The following is a 16,804-nucleotide window of genomic DNA, read 5'->3' on the forward strand; positions in this document are numbered from 1 at the left end:
TTCCTTTCCCTTCCCCCAGTTCTATAAAGGTTGTTCCAGAAGCTTATTGTTCTAGGTAGTTAAAGCACTCCTAATTTCCTCTTCAACCTTGTTCTTACTAATTTCCAGTTTAGTCATATTCACAGTTTCTTTACACACCTTTGTTCTTGTGCCAGTTCTGACCTCTTTGACATTCCTCAGCTTGTACTTCTCTTTTGCTTTTCAGATGGATCCTCAGCATCTTCTGATTAGTTAATAATCTGCTATGTAGCATTTTAGAGCTTGATTTGAACACATTAACAGTCTGCTTCTACCTCAAGCTTGATTATTTCTATACCTGCATTCCCACTAACTGTTCTGCTTTTGATCCCATGATCATCATAAATTCCCTTTTTTGAAAATCTTAGCTTTGGAGCCATAGCAAGGCTATCTTTAAGCTCTGTTCTCATTGTATTAACACTATTGGATTTCCTTTTCCTTGTTCTTTTCAATAGTACAACTGAAAGGTCTTTTATTCTTTTGCTTTTCATTTTCTTAGAAAATCCTTAACTTCTCTTGCTCAGGTATTTGTATGGTTTGAGGTTTTCTTCGTTTGCTTGTTTGTTTTCCCACTCACAATTTTCTGCCTAAGCTTTTTAGCAGATTTTTTCCCCAGAAGTCATATTTGTCCCCAAAGTCTCAACTGTCTTAACAGCAACCTCTTGTTTGGGTTGTACTAAATTTTGGAGATTGGTGCAGTTGCTCTAGCCAGTGTCTCCATGGATTTCTGGCTTAGTGCTAGGGTGAATAATATCTGTTTAATGTCTGAAACATTCTCTGGAGACTATGCCTTTTATTTACAGGGTATAGACCAGATGATCTAATTGTCATTTTCCTACTGCATTCTCTGACTTTATTTCTAAAATGTCATGGCCAGAATACTCTTTCCTCTTATTCTTGCTTTCTTTGAATCATTTGGTATGTATGACTGTGCCTCTGAGATGGTTAAAAGGCATTGCTTTTTATTTTAATTGACTCAAAGTTCAGTTAGGATGCAGTGTCTGGAGCACTGAAGCTCTGCGGAGCTGAATGCTTGGCTGGCTGCTGCATGATCACTTGCCTTCTGGCTTTGCCTGGAATTTCCTCGGTGCCAAGTGGAGCAGGTTCTCTGCAGTGTTTGTGCAATGTGAGATCACTGGCTGAGGGATGAACTAGGGCTGAAGCTTTCTTTGAGACTGAGGAGTCTGCTTGACTCAGCCGCTATCACCCAGTAACTTCAACATACGGTTTTAAATGATCTCTCCGTCAAAATCAGTACGCACTTAGTGGTGTGTTTCCCTTTTTAGAAAGCATCGCATTGTTTTACGAGACCTAATTAAATGTAATCTCCTGTCAAATAATATTTGTGAAATGACATGTACTTGATATCCCCCAGACTGAAGCTGTCTGAGTAGTCCTCATCCTCTGCCTCCTGTTCCTCTTGGGTTCATTGCAAGTGCGTGCATGCTCTGAGCGTCACAGATAATGTTTAGTACCGCTGGGAGTGTTTGCACCTGATGTTCCAGTGCAAGCATAGTTTGTCTGCATCCCTCTAACCCTAACCTCTAACCCCAAAGGAATGGATTATCAAATAGATGGTGCTGAATACTTTTTCCGTTTCTGTCAAGATGAACTGTCAACCAGCAAAAATTTCTTTCAGCTCCTGTCTGCTTTTAGGATAATTTGATGTTACTCTTCCGTCTTCCACCTATCTCTAGAGATAGAAGTAGAAAATGCTGTTACTGTTTTCTGGTGTTTTGAGTCTGTCTTCAGAGAAGAACATGAATTGCAGTCAGTCCTTTCTTTATTTTCTATATTTTGCCAGTCATTCTTCTACTCCATGTTTTCCCCCAATTTCTCTATACCATGCCTGAGTCTTAGCCTCTCTTCTTTTCTGTAGAGTGCTTGCAACCCTCAGTGCTCCCCCAAACCTTTGTCCACTTTTACTCCTGGAGTTGGTCCCATTCTCTGGTACATCTTACCAGCACCATCTTAACTCCGCCTCCTTGTCCCTTTTAGATGCAGTCTTGGATCCCCACTGCACTCAGTCCTTAGGGAATACAGAGTAATAGTGAAGTACAAAACAGACGAAAACAAAATCCTCACGTACACAACCCAGCTCTGGCTATTTTCAGTTCCACTTGGCATATCTGTTTGATAGTTAGCGAGGGTCCTGTGAAAGGGGTGTCTGATAACTGATGACTGACAGCTCACGTTTTGATTCAAGGCAATTTAATGCTTTATTATTTCTTCCTTTGTTGCAGTATGCTGGCTTGCTGGTGCTAATCCTGTCAATAACAACAAGAGCAGCTACCCTGGGGGCACAGCTTTTAGATTTCTGGAAAAGTGAGCTGTGGAATGTAGTGCTAATTATACTGATGTTAATCTCATAAACTGAGGAGCCACAAGCAGAAGGCTGGATGAGGGCTTTAGAAAAACAGGAATAGCAAAAGAAAAGGAAAAGGAGAAAAAGAAAGGAAACCAAAAACAAACTCAATCAAGCGCTGAATCCTTTTTCCCTCTCTTGACACTATACTATTCTTCAGCTGTGTATACTTGAAATATATACCTTTTTGCAGCTGCAGAACTACACACATTTACAAAGGTAGTAAGTTACCAGGCAATATTATGGTACTGTGCGAACTCTCTAATGAGTTCGAAGTTATGCCAAACACCTTTTCCCTAATTGCTTGATTTCCCTTCCTCTGGGAAGAGATTTTGGGCAAAGTTTAGCTCAGGGACAATTTTGGGGAGCCTCACTGAGGTATGTTGTTTTGCAAAGTTCTGTTTAGTCAGTGTTAAAATCATATTTAAAGAGAGTTTTGAATGAACAGAGTATTTGTCATGCAGCAAAATGAACAGCTTATAGCAGGGGCTTTTATTAGGAATGAAAGAGTACTCAAATGTTATTAGTATCTAACTTCTGATTGCTGACATATCATGCCATATGCATGGATATAGAAATGGTTCAGCTGAAGAGAGATGTGTTCCTAGGTAGAGAGTAGCCACCTAATACCTTAGTTTTTTGCAGTCTTTGAAAAATGCTAAGATTTTTGCTTTCAGTCTTTGTAAGTCATAGACGTTAGGCTCAGTTTTTCATACCATAGTCATTCAAAATTCCAGTTGCTGGGGCATTATCATCAGAGCAGCACAAGTACTTTGAAATATTTTTCCGCTTCACATGTATAAATTGGATATTTTGCTCTCCTTATATTCTATGTTTGGATATTTTCAGCAATTTATTTCTGTCTTTACATCTTAATTATTAAATTAAGAAATAGCTTCACATTAATATTATCCTCAACTAAATTGATTTTTGTCTCTTTCATGGATTTACTTTGTGTGGCTATCCTTGTGGATGAGCTTTATCATAGAACTGACTGGAGAAGTAATTGATTTTAAATTAATATCACAGAATGTTTGCTTTTAGTCAAGTCATACGCATAACACAATACGTAGGAAGTGACTTAGCCAGCAGAAGTAGAAATGGTAAAACTGGTTTGAGTCATCCAACCCAGTAGGTACTATTGAAGTTTCATACTCAAAACACTGTAGGCATTCAGAATCTTCACTTCAAGAATTACTTGAGGAAATTGTTTGATATAATTCAGTTGTGTGACAAAAGAGTAAGTACTTTTCAAAGTGTTCCCAAACACAAAGCAAGAATAAATTCACCACATAAGTCTCTTTTCTGACAAACTACGGCCCCCTTCTTCAACGGATGCATGTCTGTATAAAGCCTGGCTAAAACTGCTGTAAGTTTAATGGGCTTGGGAGCCTGCTTCCCAGCTCTCCAGTAGTTCACTCCTGTATCAAGGAAGAGTTGGTGGGTTTGCTTCTGTATGTATTTACCAAGTTCCAACTCCTGTTGATGATCTGTGAATGCCAAGGACACACCTTGCAGAGATATTTCTTCTTTCAAAGAGGTTTAGTTAACAGGTTTCTTGGCTTTACTTCCTTACCACAAGGTGCCGTGGTTTGAATTTGACTTGGACAGTGTGGTAGACCATCATGAGTTAACCATAAACCTAGATAATGCTATAGTTCTGTCCTCCAAAAATGCTACCTTTGTCTCTGCCAAAAGAAACTGATCTCAGCCTTTATAAAGGTGGCATATATTAAGAGATTAGAAAGGTCCATCTTATCTCCATGAAGGCAGGAAATTGTTCAAAATCTCGAATTACATTTTAGATGGTGATTGATTCTCTGTTTAGTTGCACATTCTGCTAGTTGCAGCAGAAATGGCAGGTGACTTAAACTGAATGAAAGATCCGAAGGCTAAATGCAAAGCTACTTTCAATTTTAACAAGAAATGCTAACATTTAGTTACTACTCTCCAGAATATTTATTGCTAATCTAGCTGCTCAGCAAAAACTCACCGAAAAGAAAAAATGTACATTTTTGGTTTTGATCCTGGGGCAAGTGATTGTTGATTATGTTTTATTTCCGAAACTGGGAGAAACCACAGCTTTTAGTCCATTATGAAATGGCTTTTAGTGGTGACGTCCACCATGTGTGAGCTGAAACTGCTCACTCATTTTCTTGCTAAATCCAAGCACATGGCTTTCACTTAACAAAAAGTGCAGCAGAGCACTTTATTGTGTTGATTTGGAAATCTCTCATCTGGCAGTATCATCTTTTTGTTCCTGTCATCCTCTGTGCTAAAAAAATAGAACTGAGTAGGTGGAGAATAACTTCCTGAGATCAGCAAAACAAATTGGATGCCAAGATTTAAAAAAAAAAAAAAAAAAAAAAAAAAGGTTTCCTTCTCACTCATACTTCAGAGAACAGCTCTATTTTCTTCTGATAAGCATTTCTCTGTTTGTATCCAGCTGTACTGGATTGTGTTGGGAGAGGTCTTTTAAACCTGAGTATAATCGCTGCTTCTTTACCGAGCCTGCAGCCTGGCAGTACTGGGAGTGCTATCACAGAGATGCTTAAGGGAAATTCAGAGTCCTTGGGATGAAAGAAGGGGTACAAAAGTCAGTGAAAAAACCAGACATGTAAAATGCTGTTTGTGCAGAAAACCAGCTGTATGACTGAGCTTCTCCTGGGGCATGGAGAAATCGAGGAACAAAATAGCAGGGTGGTCCTTTTGCCTACTTCCATGAGAAATGTACTGAAAAGAAATCAGCCCCATAACTTGAGTGGGAAAGAACAATTGTACGCTTCTTTTTGCTGCAGAGATGCTGAAGAAAGGAAGAGGGGAAATGCTGTATTTAGGAAATGCCACTTGGCTACATTCGCTACCGCAGTTCTGAACAAGATGCCTGGTTTCTGGAGCTGCTTGTTTTTCAGAGAGCCATGCTAGTGCAGAGCAGAACACATTCTGTTCTAAAGGATTTATAGCCCTACCATTACTTACTCACTGCACTTTGAACGCTCCTTGTGTCCAGCTCATTTCTTCTTCCACAAGAAATGCATTGTTTTAGGAGTGTTTCAGTCTGAAACTTGGGATTTCTTAGCAACAATTAAAGAATGAGACACAGGAGGAGGTGCCATTTCCAGCAGTCAACCCACAGGCCACATCTGGCTCTGTTATCTTCAGTTTGGCTCTTAGCCTGCCCTGAAGGGACTGCAAATCCAACTCCTGCATCAGCCACCCACTAGCACTGGAGAAACCAGCCACATTGTTTTGGGATAAGGATTTTTCTGTCGTTCTGTATTCTGCACATTGGTGGTGTGGGAGGTGTTTTTTAAACTTATGTATAAACACTTCCCCTTTTCAGACCTTCCAATCTGGCATTGATGGTGTATGCTTTCTTGCCAGTACCTCCTCTGCCTTCTGTATACATGCACATATATGTATCTGTAAGCATTACTAATGGTTCACGGAAGCTGAAAAAGGTATTCGGCTTTGCATAAACAAGGGGAGGATGAGGAAGGGTTTCAAGAAGTTTGAGCTGCATTTACTCAGTAAAAATAGATGTAGTCTATAGTTGCATTGACAGTGTTTGCACTTGCATAGTATTTGATCAATTGCCTGTATGATCAGGTTGGTACACAAGTAATTGCAGACAGACTGAATCTGTTCAGGACCAGATTACAGCTCTCTTTCTCAGAGGAAAATCAACAAGATTTCTGGCAGTGCAAATAAAAGATGATTTGTGAATAATGCTGCTGTCAAAGAGGGTCTAGTTGTATCACGGCTGAAGACACCAAAGGAAAAAGGAAGCAGATTGGTGATCGTTTAGTGAATTTAACTTCTGCCTGTTGAAAGTGTGTGGAAAACTAGAATTTCATTTCAGCACCAGAAGGGATTTTGGTATGAACTCTTGGTGATTAATGGCTCTTCTGATTGTATATATTCTCTCATTATATATTATACTTTGGAATCATGCAATTACTATAATTGCATTTGAATTATTTACAGTAATTATAAATAATTGCACTAATGTAACAGCAAGTAGAGGATAAACACCCAAGGGCAATACCTGAAATCAGGAACCAGATACCATTCTGATGAGCGTGAAAGAGAGATTACTTCAGCAGAAAAGTAATTGGGGAAGGGGAAAGCTTGCTTGTTGTTGGCACTTACATATTGTAGTAGCTTAATTGCTGATGGCTTATCCTATCACCATTGCTGGGATTTAGGGAAGCACTTCTCTTTCCTGTTTTCCTGTTGGGGAACTGAAGCATGAAGTAGCTCTGTGTGGTCTTAAGGGAGGTACTTAATATCTTTAGTGGAGTCAAGAAACTTTGGATAGATTTTTTTTTTTTTTTTCTTTTTTCCGGGGAGGGGGGGAGATCACAGTGTGAATCTCAGTCTATTATAATTTAAAGCCCTACAAGTTTAATGCCATTCCATTATGCAGCTTGATTACCTTTTGGTCATGAATTGGATCTTTATTTTTCATATATAATTTTTCACTGGCAATTCTTCTCTTCAGTAGGAATTTTTTTAAATGCATTTCATCATAAAAGCTGAAAAAATAAAGTTGGTGCATTAATTACATATTGGCTCAATGAATTTGGACTTGTGTGTGATATTCAGCTGAAACTATGTTTAAGGGTGTGAGAAATCTTTTGAAGAAGTGCTTTGAAGACTACATTATTAAGGAAGGCTATATGATACCAATCTTGCCTGTTCTGGAAGCATACGGTTAGCTGAATATCCAGAAATATGGGCCTTGTGCTGCAAACATTGGCCTCATGCTGAAAGAGGTTCACTGCAGTCCTTTAAGACCTCTTGATGTAAAAAATTTTGTGGTAATGTTTTAGTGGCATCCAAGAAAACCTCCTTAACAGTTGGTTTTGTGGCTTTTGAAGTCTGTGGTAGTACTTAGGAAAGTAAGGAGCAATGGGGACAGCATTAACTTATTGAAAATCTAAGAGTTGCCCTGGACTAATTGCTGGTTGCTTAAGTAATGATTGTCAGATTAGTTCCCTGGTATCTGCAATTGAGTTTACCTCTGTACTGAGAAGTTTTGTCCTGGATCTTTGTGTAGACCTCTGCTCTCTGCTGCAGAGGGCAGCCCAGGTGCTTGCCTGGTGTTAAGCATGGATGTGAGAGGTGCTGCTTTCGTTGCCGTGTTTCAGTTTGCCTTCTCGGGATGCCAGCTTCCCGATGCTGGGTACCCCCTCTTGCCTTTCCCTCTCCGTGAGGATGATTTTTAAACGGCTCCTGTTGACACTGTGTAACAGGTTAGGCAGCGCTTCTTTAAATTAGGTTATGCAGAGAGAGATGGACCTTGTAAAGGCGAGAAGTGCCGAGAGCAGTGACAAGGAGAGAGAAATGGAAATAGGGAGAATAGTAAAGAAGAAAGATGCCCAAGGGAATTTTACAGCCTCAAGACCAAATGCTGAGGCCAGCCACACATTCACCGCAGTCACATGCTAAAAGGGGCACAAGTCAACCTGGACGGCATTTCAAGGAAGATGTTACTGCTCAGCAGAGTGGAAGAGCAGGGTGGAAATAGTTCCATGGGGCACCCGCCTCCTGCGTGCTTTCCTGCTGGGACAGCTCATCATACAACTAACCGAACGAGTGGCAAAGCTGCAGCGATGAGTACTCTGCCAGTCACTGCTGATGAGGTACTGCTCATGGCATTCGCTTTTCCTCACAAGGAAGACCAAAATGGGTGGATGACTTGGGGAGCACAAAGCATCTCTTACTTGCTGAGGCAAGGAGCTCAGGTCTTCCAGGCTTCCGCCCCAACAGGAAGCAGCAGCTGTTAGGGCTGGTCTGGCTGCTGCATGTCCCAGGTAACTACAGCTGGGGTGAGGTAGGGAGGATGCTCCTGCCCCGCCAGCACTCCTTTGGCACTGGTGGTTGTGCTCCCACGCCGCAGTTTCTCACCAGCGTGCACCACAGTTGTTCATTTCTCTGTGTGCTGCGGTGAAGATACTGCTGGTACGTGAAGAACGTTGCAACTGTGATCCTGAAACAGGAGAGCACTTGGACGTGCAGAGAGCTAAATGATCTTTTGAACCAGGAGCGTTCTTCTGAGTTGTGACTGATGTTGTACCAGGTAATCCTGTATTTATAGCAGTGGCATTATTGTGGGAGGGGTAGCCATCTCCTTTTCTTGTTTTTTCTTCTTTCTTTGTCATTCTTTTGTTTGCTAAGGTCTTGTGCCTGCAAATACTTGCAGTTTAGAAGAGTTTATTTTTTTTGTTGTTTGGACACTAAAGGCAATGTGAAAACAGTGGGGGAAGAGGGTGGTTTGAGGTTTTCTTCTGCCTAAAAATATCTTGAACTCTCTTTCTTGGGGAGGATTCTCAGGGGAAGAGGTTTCTACCCAGTGAGATCCTTTGGATTCGTCTTATTTTGGTGACAGTCTGATATATTTCAGTGTTTCTATTTTTATCCCCGTCTTTAATGCCTGAGTTAAAATCTTGTTTAAAATCATCTGTCCTTGATATATACTTGTATGAATGTGAAGTGTGTGTTTACAGAATGGATATCAGCACACTGCATTGAATAGATGATGGGAACTTTACAGTCAACAGCTATTTTTAAAAGGCTTTTTTATGTCCTTGAATATTAGAGGTAATACACCTGCCTTACTTCAGAGATCTATAGCTTGAGAATATCTACGTAAGATTGGTCTGACTGTGGAAATAAATATTTTTAAATGGAGTTTTAGGGTAAAAGGCCTGTTTGTAAAATGATGTATCGAATAGTCAGAAAGTTAGTTTGTTCCCACTGGCAAAGATCTTTCTTTTAGTCCCTTTAATATCTGGAACACAAGGGAAATGTATCTTCCATATCTGGAACACACAGAACTGTAGAGTTCCTTTCAAGTAACTTCATTTATTTTTTATTTTTATATATATATGTGTGTGTGTGTATATACATACACATCTATACATATATTTATATAATTTATATGTATATGCACCCGTACAAACACACAAAACATTTTTATTTCATATATATAATATCTTTTTATATCATATTTATATTATATATATGTTTTATATATAGTATTTAAAGATCAGAATCCTAAAATTTTGCAATTTGGGGGCTGAAGAGATGTTTGGGGCAGGAGGCTCCTTGGTTATGTTTGGATGTTTTTGTGTTTTTGTTTGTTTTTTAAAACACCTGGTGTTAGTTTAATATCACAGATACAGAAACCAAAAACAAACAGCCCCCCTTCAGGTAGAATATCGGAGTTAAAAGGTGCAGTGCCATAACCTTTTAAAGCATTTCTAAGTACAGTGATGCAAGCCCTTGAAGTGTCCTGGGAAAGTCGGTGCAAAAGCGTAGGAGATTCTAGGATGGTCAGCAGGAGCCTGCAGTGCAAGGGTGGCAGCTGGCTGTGGTTTAGGCAGCTCTAGAAGAGCAGCAATTGGGGCTGCAAAGCCATCTCAGAACAGAAAGTACAGCACAGCGATTTGCCTTGAGCTCGTGACTGTTTTCTTTTATGGGGGGACTTCAAGGCACCTTCTTGTTAGAAAGGCATACATGGTAATATCACGTTACGGATGGAGTTAGCGCTCAGAAAGGCATCATGTACTGTCCCCAGCTGAGTGGGCGGACATCCCTTGGCAGCCTGGCCCTGTGTTTTTTTTCAGTGTGGTTTTCTCAGCAGGGATGCCACGGTGAGGTGAAGATTGCCATGTTAGTGCAGCGTGTACGCTGCAGATTGAAAAGGCTAGGCTTCACCTTCGTAATCATTTTTGCAATGTGCTTGATCGGTTTTAGTTAAGATAGACTACTGCATGTGATAGCTCAAATAGACTTAAGATTTTCATAACTTTCATAGTAATGCAGAAGCATATAAAAATTTTTAGTCTGTCAACAGAAAGGAAGTAGTGGTTGGGCAGTCTTTGATGCTCGTTCTTTTCTAGGATCTTAAAAGCATGTAGGCTTAGCCCAAGACCTACATTACCATCAAAACTTGTCAGTGAGCACGATACGATATTGTTCCGAGTGTACGTATTTCTCTGCTATTGTACTACCTCTGCCAGTTTCTTTTATTGTGAAAGTGATTCCTCCATGGGGCGTGGTGGGGAGAGAGATCATCAGTTTTGGCTGATCCAAAAATGAAGTAAACAGGCTCATGGAATTACCTTGACCTCAGAAGCTTTGTCAGTCTTTGTCTTAGAGTATTATGCATCTAGAGTGACTCTGTCATCATCAGAAATGGTCGTTACACCAAGACTCAGGATTTTTTAAATTCCTAACTGCACAGTCATTCTTCTCTTACTACTGACACGACCATAGGGCATCTGTAAGTCTGTAGAGCAAACCTGGACTTGTCGTAAGGCAATAGCAAGCATAGGTTGTGTCTTTTGGTGTGAGATGTGAAAGGAATGGATGATTTCAAATTAATCATTTAACAGTACTTTTGGTGATAGTCCAGACTAAAATTAAACTAATAAGAAAACAACTTCCAACAGGGATGTGGTAATACCTGTTTAATGTTAATGCTGAATTATACTAAGCCATAAATTATTTTGTGGGCACTTCAGAAATAAATAAAATGCCTGTCAGATATAAACTTTTTGGCATTAGTTTTTCATGACTGAGGCTTCCCTTTAAGTAACTGTCTCAGTGTTTTGCATGACAAAGTCAGTGCTGAAATGTGTGCTCAGTGTACACTTTAAATAAAGTTCGCAACTTCTGTTGCGCTGCTGTACATTATATGCAAAATTACATATGTGATACTTTCTTCTTATTCCAGGAAAAAACCTGATGGTGGATGCATCTGATGGACACAAGGCTCATTTCTCTCAACAGACCATGCTTAACAAAGGGCTTAGCAAGTCTATGGGATTTCTGTCCATTAGAGGAACACAAGGCGAGGAGGAATTTTTCCAAGGGATTTCCACAGATTACAACTCAGGACAGGAAGATGCTTTCTGTCCTCATCGATGTAAAACCGGTGATTTTGAAAAAAAAGGTCACCTTCATACAGATGCTACTCCCAAGCGAAAAGTATGGGCTTCCTCCACAGACTTGCTTTGCACAAGTGACAAGGCAGCTGAGAGGGGCCGTGCTGGAGACTCCCACAGACACAATCATCAATGTGAAACATGTACGGTACGGACTTCTACCACCAGAAACAAGGAAGCAAGATATTCTGATGGGAGCATAGCAATGGATGTTTTTGGACCTCAAAAACTAGACCAAACGCGTCATGGGCTTGAGACGTCAACTTCTGCAGCAATATCGAGTGCCTTTGACAGGATAAGAGAGAGACAGAAGAAATTGCAGCTTCTGAGGGAAGCCATGAGCGTAGAAGGTTAGTAAGGTTTTTGGATGTTCTGGTAACTCCAGTCATTAAACAAACTTCTCCTTATGATAATTTTAAGTTCTCTTGTAGCAGCTCATGAAACCGCTGAGGTGTTCACTTTATCTTCTATTCTTAGGTAAAGTCAAAGCATTAAAATGTCTGTTGCCAAAGAGGGTAAACGTGCTTGTCCAGATTACCCAGTGAAAATAGTTGCTCTCTGTAAGTCAGCCTGTATCAAATTCATCAACTGAGGGAGGGGGGGCAGGGGCAAGTTCTTCACAGCCAGTTGTCAAGGAATTTTCCTTCAAGGAAAATTCTGATCTTCGGCTATTAGAGGTGGATTTATACCCAGAGGAAAGGGAGCATGTCATTTCCAGATCTCTCAGATTTTGAACAGAATAACCCTGGATGATGCAGTTAAACACATACGTGTATAATACCTTTTGGACTTAACTGTTCAGATCTTTACCTCAGTGGGAACATTTGGCAACAAGTTCCCTCAGTTAATTAAAAGAACACATGAAAGAAAAAAAAAAAAACTTTGTTATGTAGAAACTTATGAAACTGTCTTTATGCAGAGCCCTATAATGATAACTGCATGTTTTCTTTGTTTTGAAAATATGGCACGGATTTAGGGGCTGTAAAATCAGACAGCTGGATAAAAACTGTGAGCAGGGCCAGAGCCAGCTCATGATGGTCAAAAGGGCATAATTGAATCGCTCATCTAAGATCTGTGCCAGGAGAGGTGTGCATTCAGAGATACCTGGGTCATTTGTCTGAATGTGTTTCAAATCCATACTTTTGAAAACTCATTGCTGTCTGGCTGTTGTATGATGGCCTGTGTGAAATTACAGCCTCTGCCTAGTTTTCCTGTGTGGAAGCTTAAACATCTCCTTAGGAACATGAAGGAGAGTTAATAAAGCCTTTTGTCAGAGTTCAGGTTCTAAAAATCACTCTGTTCATGCCCCTTATGGTCAGCCTAGAAGATGCCTATACTGTCATCGTCATGGCAAGTATATTCCTTCTCTCCTGTCCATGTGATCCTTAGGTTACTGAAATGACAGGTGGCAGTTTGAAAAGCTGCCATTGTTCCTGTAGCAGTTGTACAGAAAAGAAAGCTGGAGTTCGTTTGTGCTGTCAAGTTAGCACCTTCTGATGAATGTTACATTATCAAGTGAAGGAATGAATGTAGATGGAAATGCTACTAGAGAGATAACCGCTGTTTATTTAGAATAGAAGCTTACCACCTGTAATGGTCTACTGAGGAGTCTGCTGGGGTGAGGGGGAGGCTGGTTGCTTTTTACTTTAAGAGTCTGAAATTGAATATCAAGAATATGAGTCAACTTGGATCTTTGAAGATAGGCAGCTCACAGAGTTTAAGGGAAGGCCACTCCCTGCACTGGGAAAGACAAATAGCCTTGTTGAGGAGTGCTACTTTGTGCAGATTTATGTTGCACAACAGCAAAACCAAAGGTTTGGCCAGTCTCATTGATGAGCAAGAGTTTATCTCATTCAAAGAGGTTGGGAGACTGCAGAAAGGCTAACATGCCTGTGCCTTGCAAGCTGAGATAGTTGAGATTTGTGAAACTACTCAATTCCTGTAAGGAAGGGGTGAAAGTGCAGTTCAAGTAAACCAGGGAGTGGGGCTTTATAGGCAGAGCAACTGAGTGACAAATCTGTATAGAGAAGACTTAGGCAATAGTTAATGACTCACTGCCCATCCTTCTGGATTCACAGTAGTTACTTGCAGGAAAAATTAAGATACTTTCTCAACAGATAGCTAGGCTGTGATGTTCTTGTCTTTTGAGTTCTCTGCTTTTGATAGAGGGAGGAGGTACGTTTCCTGCTTTCTTTGAAGTTAGGGGGAATGCACTCAGCCATTTATTTTAGGCTTTCCATCTATTTGTCAGTTAACTATTTAAAGAAAAGTTTTGGGCTAAAATCTGGTTGCGAATGTGGATTGTTAATGAGAGCCAGTTCTAAGGAATGTTAGTAAGATGGGGAATGCCTTTTCACATAAGAATTAATCACTGTCGTTTGGGATTTTGAGATTTCTTGAGAAGCTCGACTGAAAGTATTCTGTTTCACCTTAAGGAGCAGATGTACAAAACCCTCTAATACATAAACTCTGCTAATCTCATATGACTTCTTCCTTTTCCTTTCTTTGTTTCATATGGCTTACTATTTCTTCTCTCACCTCTTGTTTACAACAGATGAGTCCCTTGAAATGTTTTATAAAAGGTTCTTTTCCTAGTTTAATCTGCCAAAGAGATGAAAAATACAGTGTTTATGTTACTCGAGCGCATTACTGTTGTATCTAATATTCGAGTAACTAGTGGGTAGACAGATCTTTCCATACACTGAGCATTATCAAGAGTTTTTGGAATTGCTCTTCTGACATAAACCCGGCCTAGTTCAGAGATGTGAGGAACTGTGTAAAAAGCCACAGTAAAATATGTCACCTGCCCTGACAAAGGTGGTGGTGCCTTGGGCTGTGCCGCATGCACGGCTAGCTTACTCCCCACGGTTGGTCATCGTGGAGCTGACAGGTGGGTTGACACCTAGAAATGGAGTGGAGAAGAAGTCCAGAGAAAGTGACAGCAACTCCCACTCTTTTCCCTAGATCATGATGCCCTGCCTTCGAGGCTGACATGGCATGGCCTCAAAGGACAGGCACTGAAAGAGAAAAGGAGGAGAAAGAGAAAAAGGTATCTTGAAAGCCTGTCTAGTCAGGAATAAGGCTTCTGTTCAGGTTGGGGTGGCGGAGTGGGGAAGGACTCGTGGGAACAAGATTGGTCGTTGGGCTTGGTAGAGAGGAGAGCATCTGTTTTCTCTGATGGGTTTGGAGGTATTATAAATTCAGTTGAATCCAGGTCTAGGTTACATTTAATTACATGTTAGTTGCAGTGATCTGCTTTCAGCTGTTCGTTGTTTTTGGTTTTTGAATTATGAAGTGACATTGGACTCTCTGCATGCTAAGTTTTGCCAGATATAACTGCCTCTTCGAACTACAGAGGAACTTGAGTGACATGTGGCTTATTTCTTCTTTAACTTATTTTGGGTTAAGCTGGCAAACTTTTCTGTTATTCATAAAACCTTAAGGAGTTGACTATCTTGGAAAATGTTCCCATGCTTAGGCTCTAGTATGCCAAGCTTTCACTCGGAACAGATTTTTACAACCCAAATTATAAACTCATGAAAAGTAGGGTTTATAGTGGAAAGAATGACAGAGCTTTAATTACAGCTGTACTGTAATGGAGTAGTTTGTAATGAGCTACAGACTATCTAAGCTGCATTATAATCTGCGGTTGGAAGGTCTCAGATTTAGCCTCAGAAGGCTTCCAAAGACACCGTCATTTTAAGGGCCTTGTTCATGAACTTGCTGTCTCGTATGTTTTTCCACTGTGCTGTTTCAGGGTTGAGGTTGTTTATCTGCTGTATACTGAAGAAAGTTTGGATCATTGTCCGTGGTCAAGTGCTCAGCCAGAAGGTGGGAGGGCCAAGGGAACGAGATGCTGCTGGAGTTCAGGTATACAGGAGCCACTTCTGAACGCTAAGAACAGACTCCGAAAATGTGTTTTAAGCTTGCCAAATGATGGAAGAGAAAGTTCTGCATCTCCACTGTTACTGTTCAGTCTTGTTTTTGTTGTGTAGTTTTTGTGCTCTTTGGCAGAATTGATCAGAGTTGTTAAGCTATAACCTGCTAAAGCCAAGCAGTTTATCTATACCAAGTGGGTTGATTTGTTTTTGTTGTTCTTTTGAAACTTGGCAGTTGTTGCTGGGCACCCACGGATAGTGTCCCATTACAGAGGGAAAAATATTCTGCCTCTTATATTTTGCAAGCCTGGATTGCTGCTTAAAAGCATGAAAGCGTCATCCATTTCTCCCTTGCTCCCAGCTTTCTCTGCCTTCTCACCCACAAAACTGATTGTATCTACTGAGAGTTATGAAGCGTAAACAGACTTCAGTTTTCACATCCCATGCCTACCCTCAAATGGTGCGATAGCATGGCCCATTGCTGTCAGATGGTGGTCTTGTGTGAATCGCTCCTCTTTATTTGCTTTGGTGGCTTTTTTTGTCCCTGTTTCGAGTGTATGTATTAAAGTGAATTGCTTTAGGCAATACTGTAGTGAATGGGCATCCTTCTTTTTTTATATGCAGTATTGCTTAGGGGGATGTTTTAAATGAGATACGAGAGGCAGCAAAAAGTAGAGATTACTGATGTCCTGGTGGAATACAGGAGCACAATACTGGTTAGGAGAGTAGCAGTGTAGCTGGCTGTGGGTTACATGGCAGACAGGGAGGAGAAAGAAAGAAGGATACCAGAGAAGGAGAAATTTCTATAGGTAAGCAGCTAGCTTTGAATGCTGAAAGTGTTGTGGTAAATGAAGCCCCAAAGGTTTTAATTCAGGAGCTGCTGGAGAGGTGGGTTTAGGCCAGAGGAGGAATATCTGCTTAGTGGATTTACCTCTGCAGATTCAATGAAATACATACTTTCTTTTTTCAGTTGAATTATATGTACTGAATTTCTGTGTAGGTTAAGCAGAGGAAATGCGAGTCATATACAGTGATGTATACTCTTTGCATGTGAAAGCAAATTGAGGCCCTGTTTACACATGTCTTATGATCATCGTGCTGAAGTATGACTTAAAATCAGTGGTGGTGAAATGGATCATCGTGTGGTTGGTATGTCCGGTATGCGAGAGGTTCAGTTAGAACAGTGTTCTGGAATCATGCATGAAACTGGAAGGTGAGAAAACAATGATTTTATTTTCCCAGTTAGATGGAAAATTTTCAATCATTGATTTCACTGAGGTCGTAGAAATAGGCTTTTCAAGGAGGATGCAAGTAATATTTGTGACGTTTCTATGAAATACAAATACTCCGGCATCAGCCACTATTATTTTTGTTCTGAATAACATAGCTTAACATCAGATAGTAAAGCAATTCCGTATTTGCACTGCCCAGTGGCAGGTGCTTTATCTCATTTTCAAAGAGACAATAATCTAAGAGAATATGAGCAGCTTGATCAGTCTGGGAACAGGTTTTGGGTTATCAATTTTTAATCAACGCATTACATTCCCAGTCCGGTAAAACATTAAAAAAAAAAAAAATCCCTTCAA

General features: G+C 40.4%; 1 protein-coding gene across 4 annotated transcripts in view; it reads left to right on the forward strand.

Annotated features, from left to right (window-relative positions):
* The window catches only part of PTPN13 (protein tyrosine phosphatase non-receptor type 13), a 131,494-nt gene that overhangs the window by 55,436 nt on the left and 59,254 nt on the right, over positions 1-16,804 (forward strand). For all 4 annotated transcript variants that reach the window (XM_064510373.1, XM_026102770.2, XM_026102771.2 and 1 more), the window contains one exon: positions 11,130-11,690. In XM_064510373.1, the coding sequence (XP_064366443.1) occupies positions 11,130-11,690 (561 nt within the window). The remainder of the gene's footprint in view (positions 1-11,129; positions 11,691-16,804) is intronic.

The sequence above is a fragment of the Dromaius novaehollandiae genome, chromosome 4 (genome assembly GCF_036370855.1).
Source record: "Dromaius novaehollandiae isolate bDroNov1 chromosome 4, bDroNov1.hap1, whole genome shotgun sequence".
Taxonomy (NCBI): Eukaryota; Metazoa; Chordata; class Aves; order Casuariiformes; family Dromaiidae; genus Dromaius; species Dromaius novaehollandiae.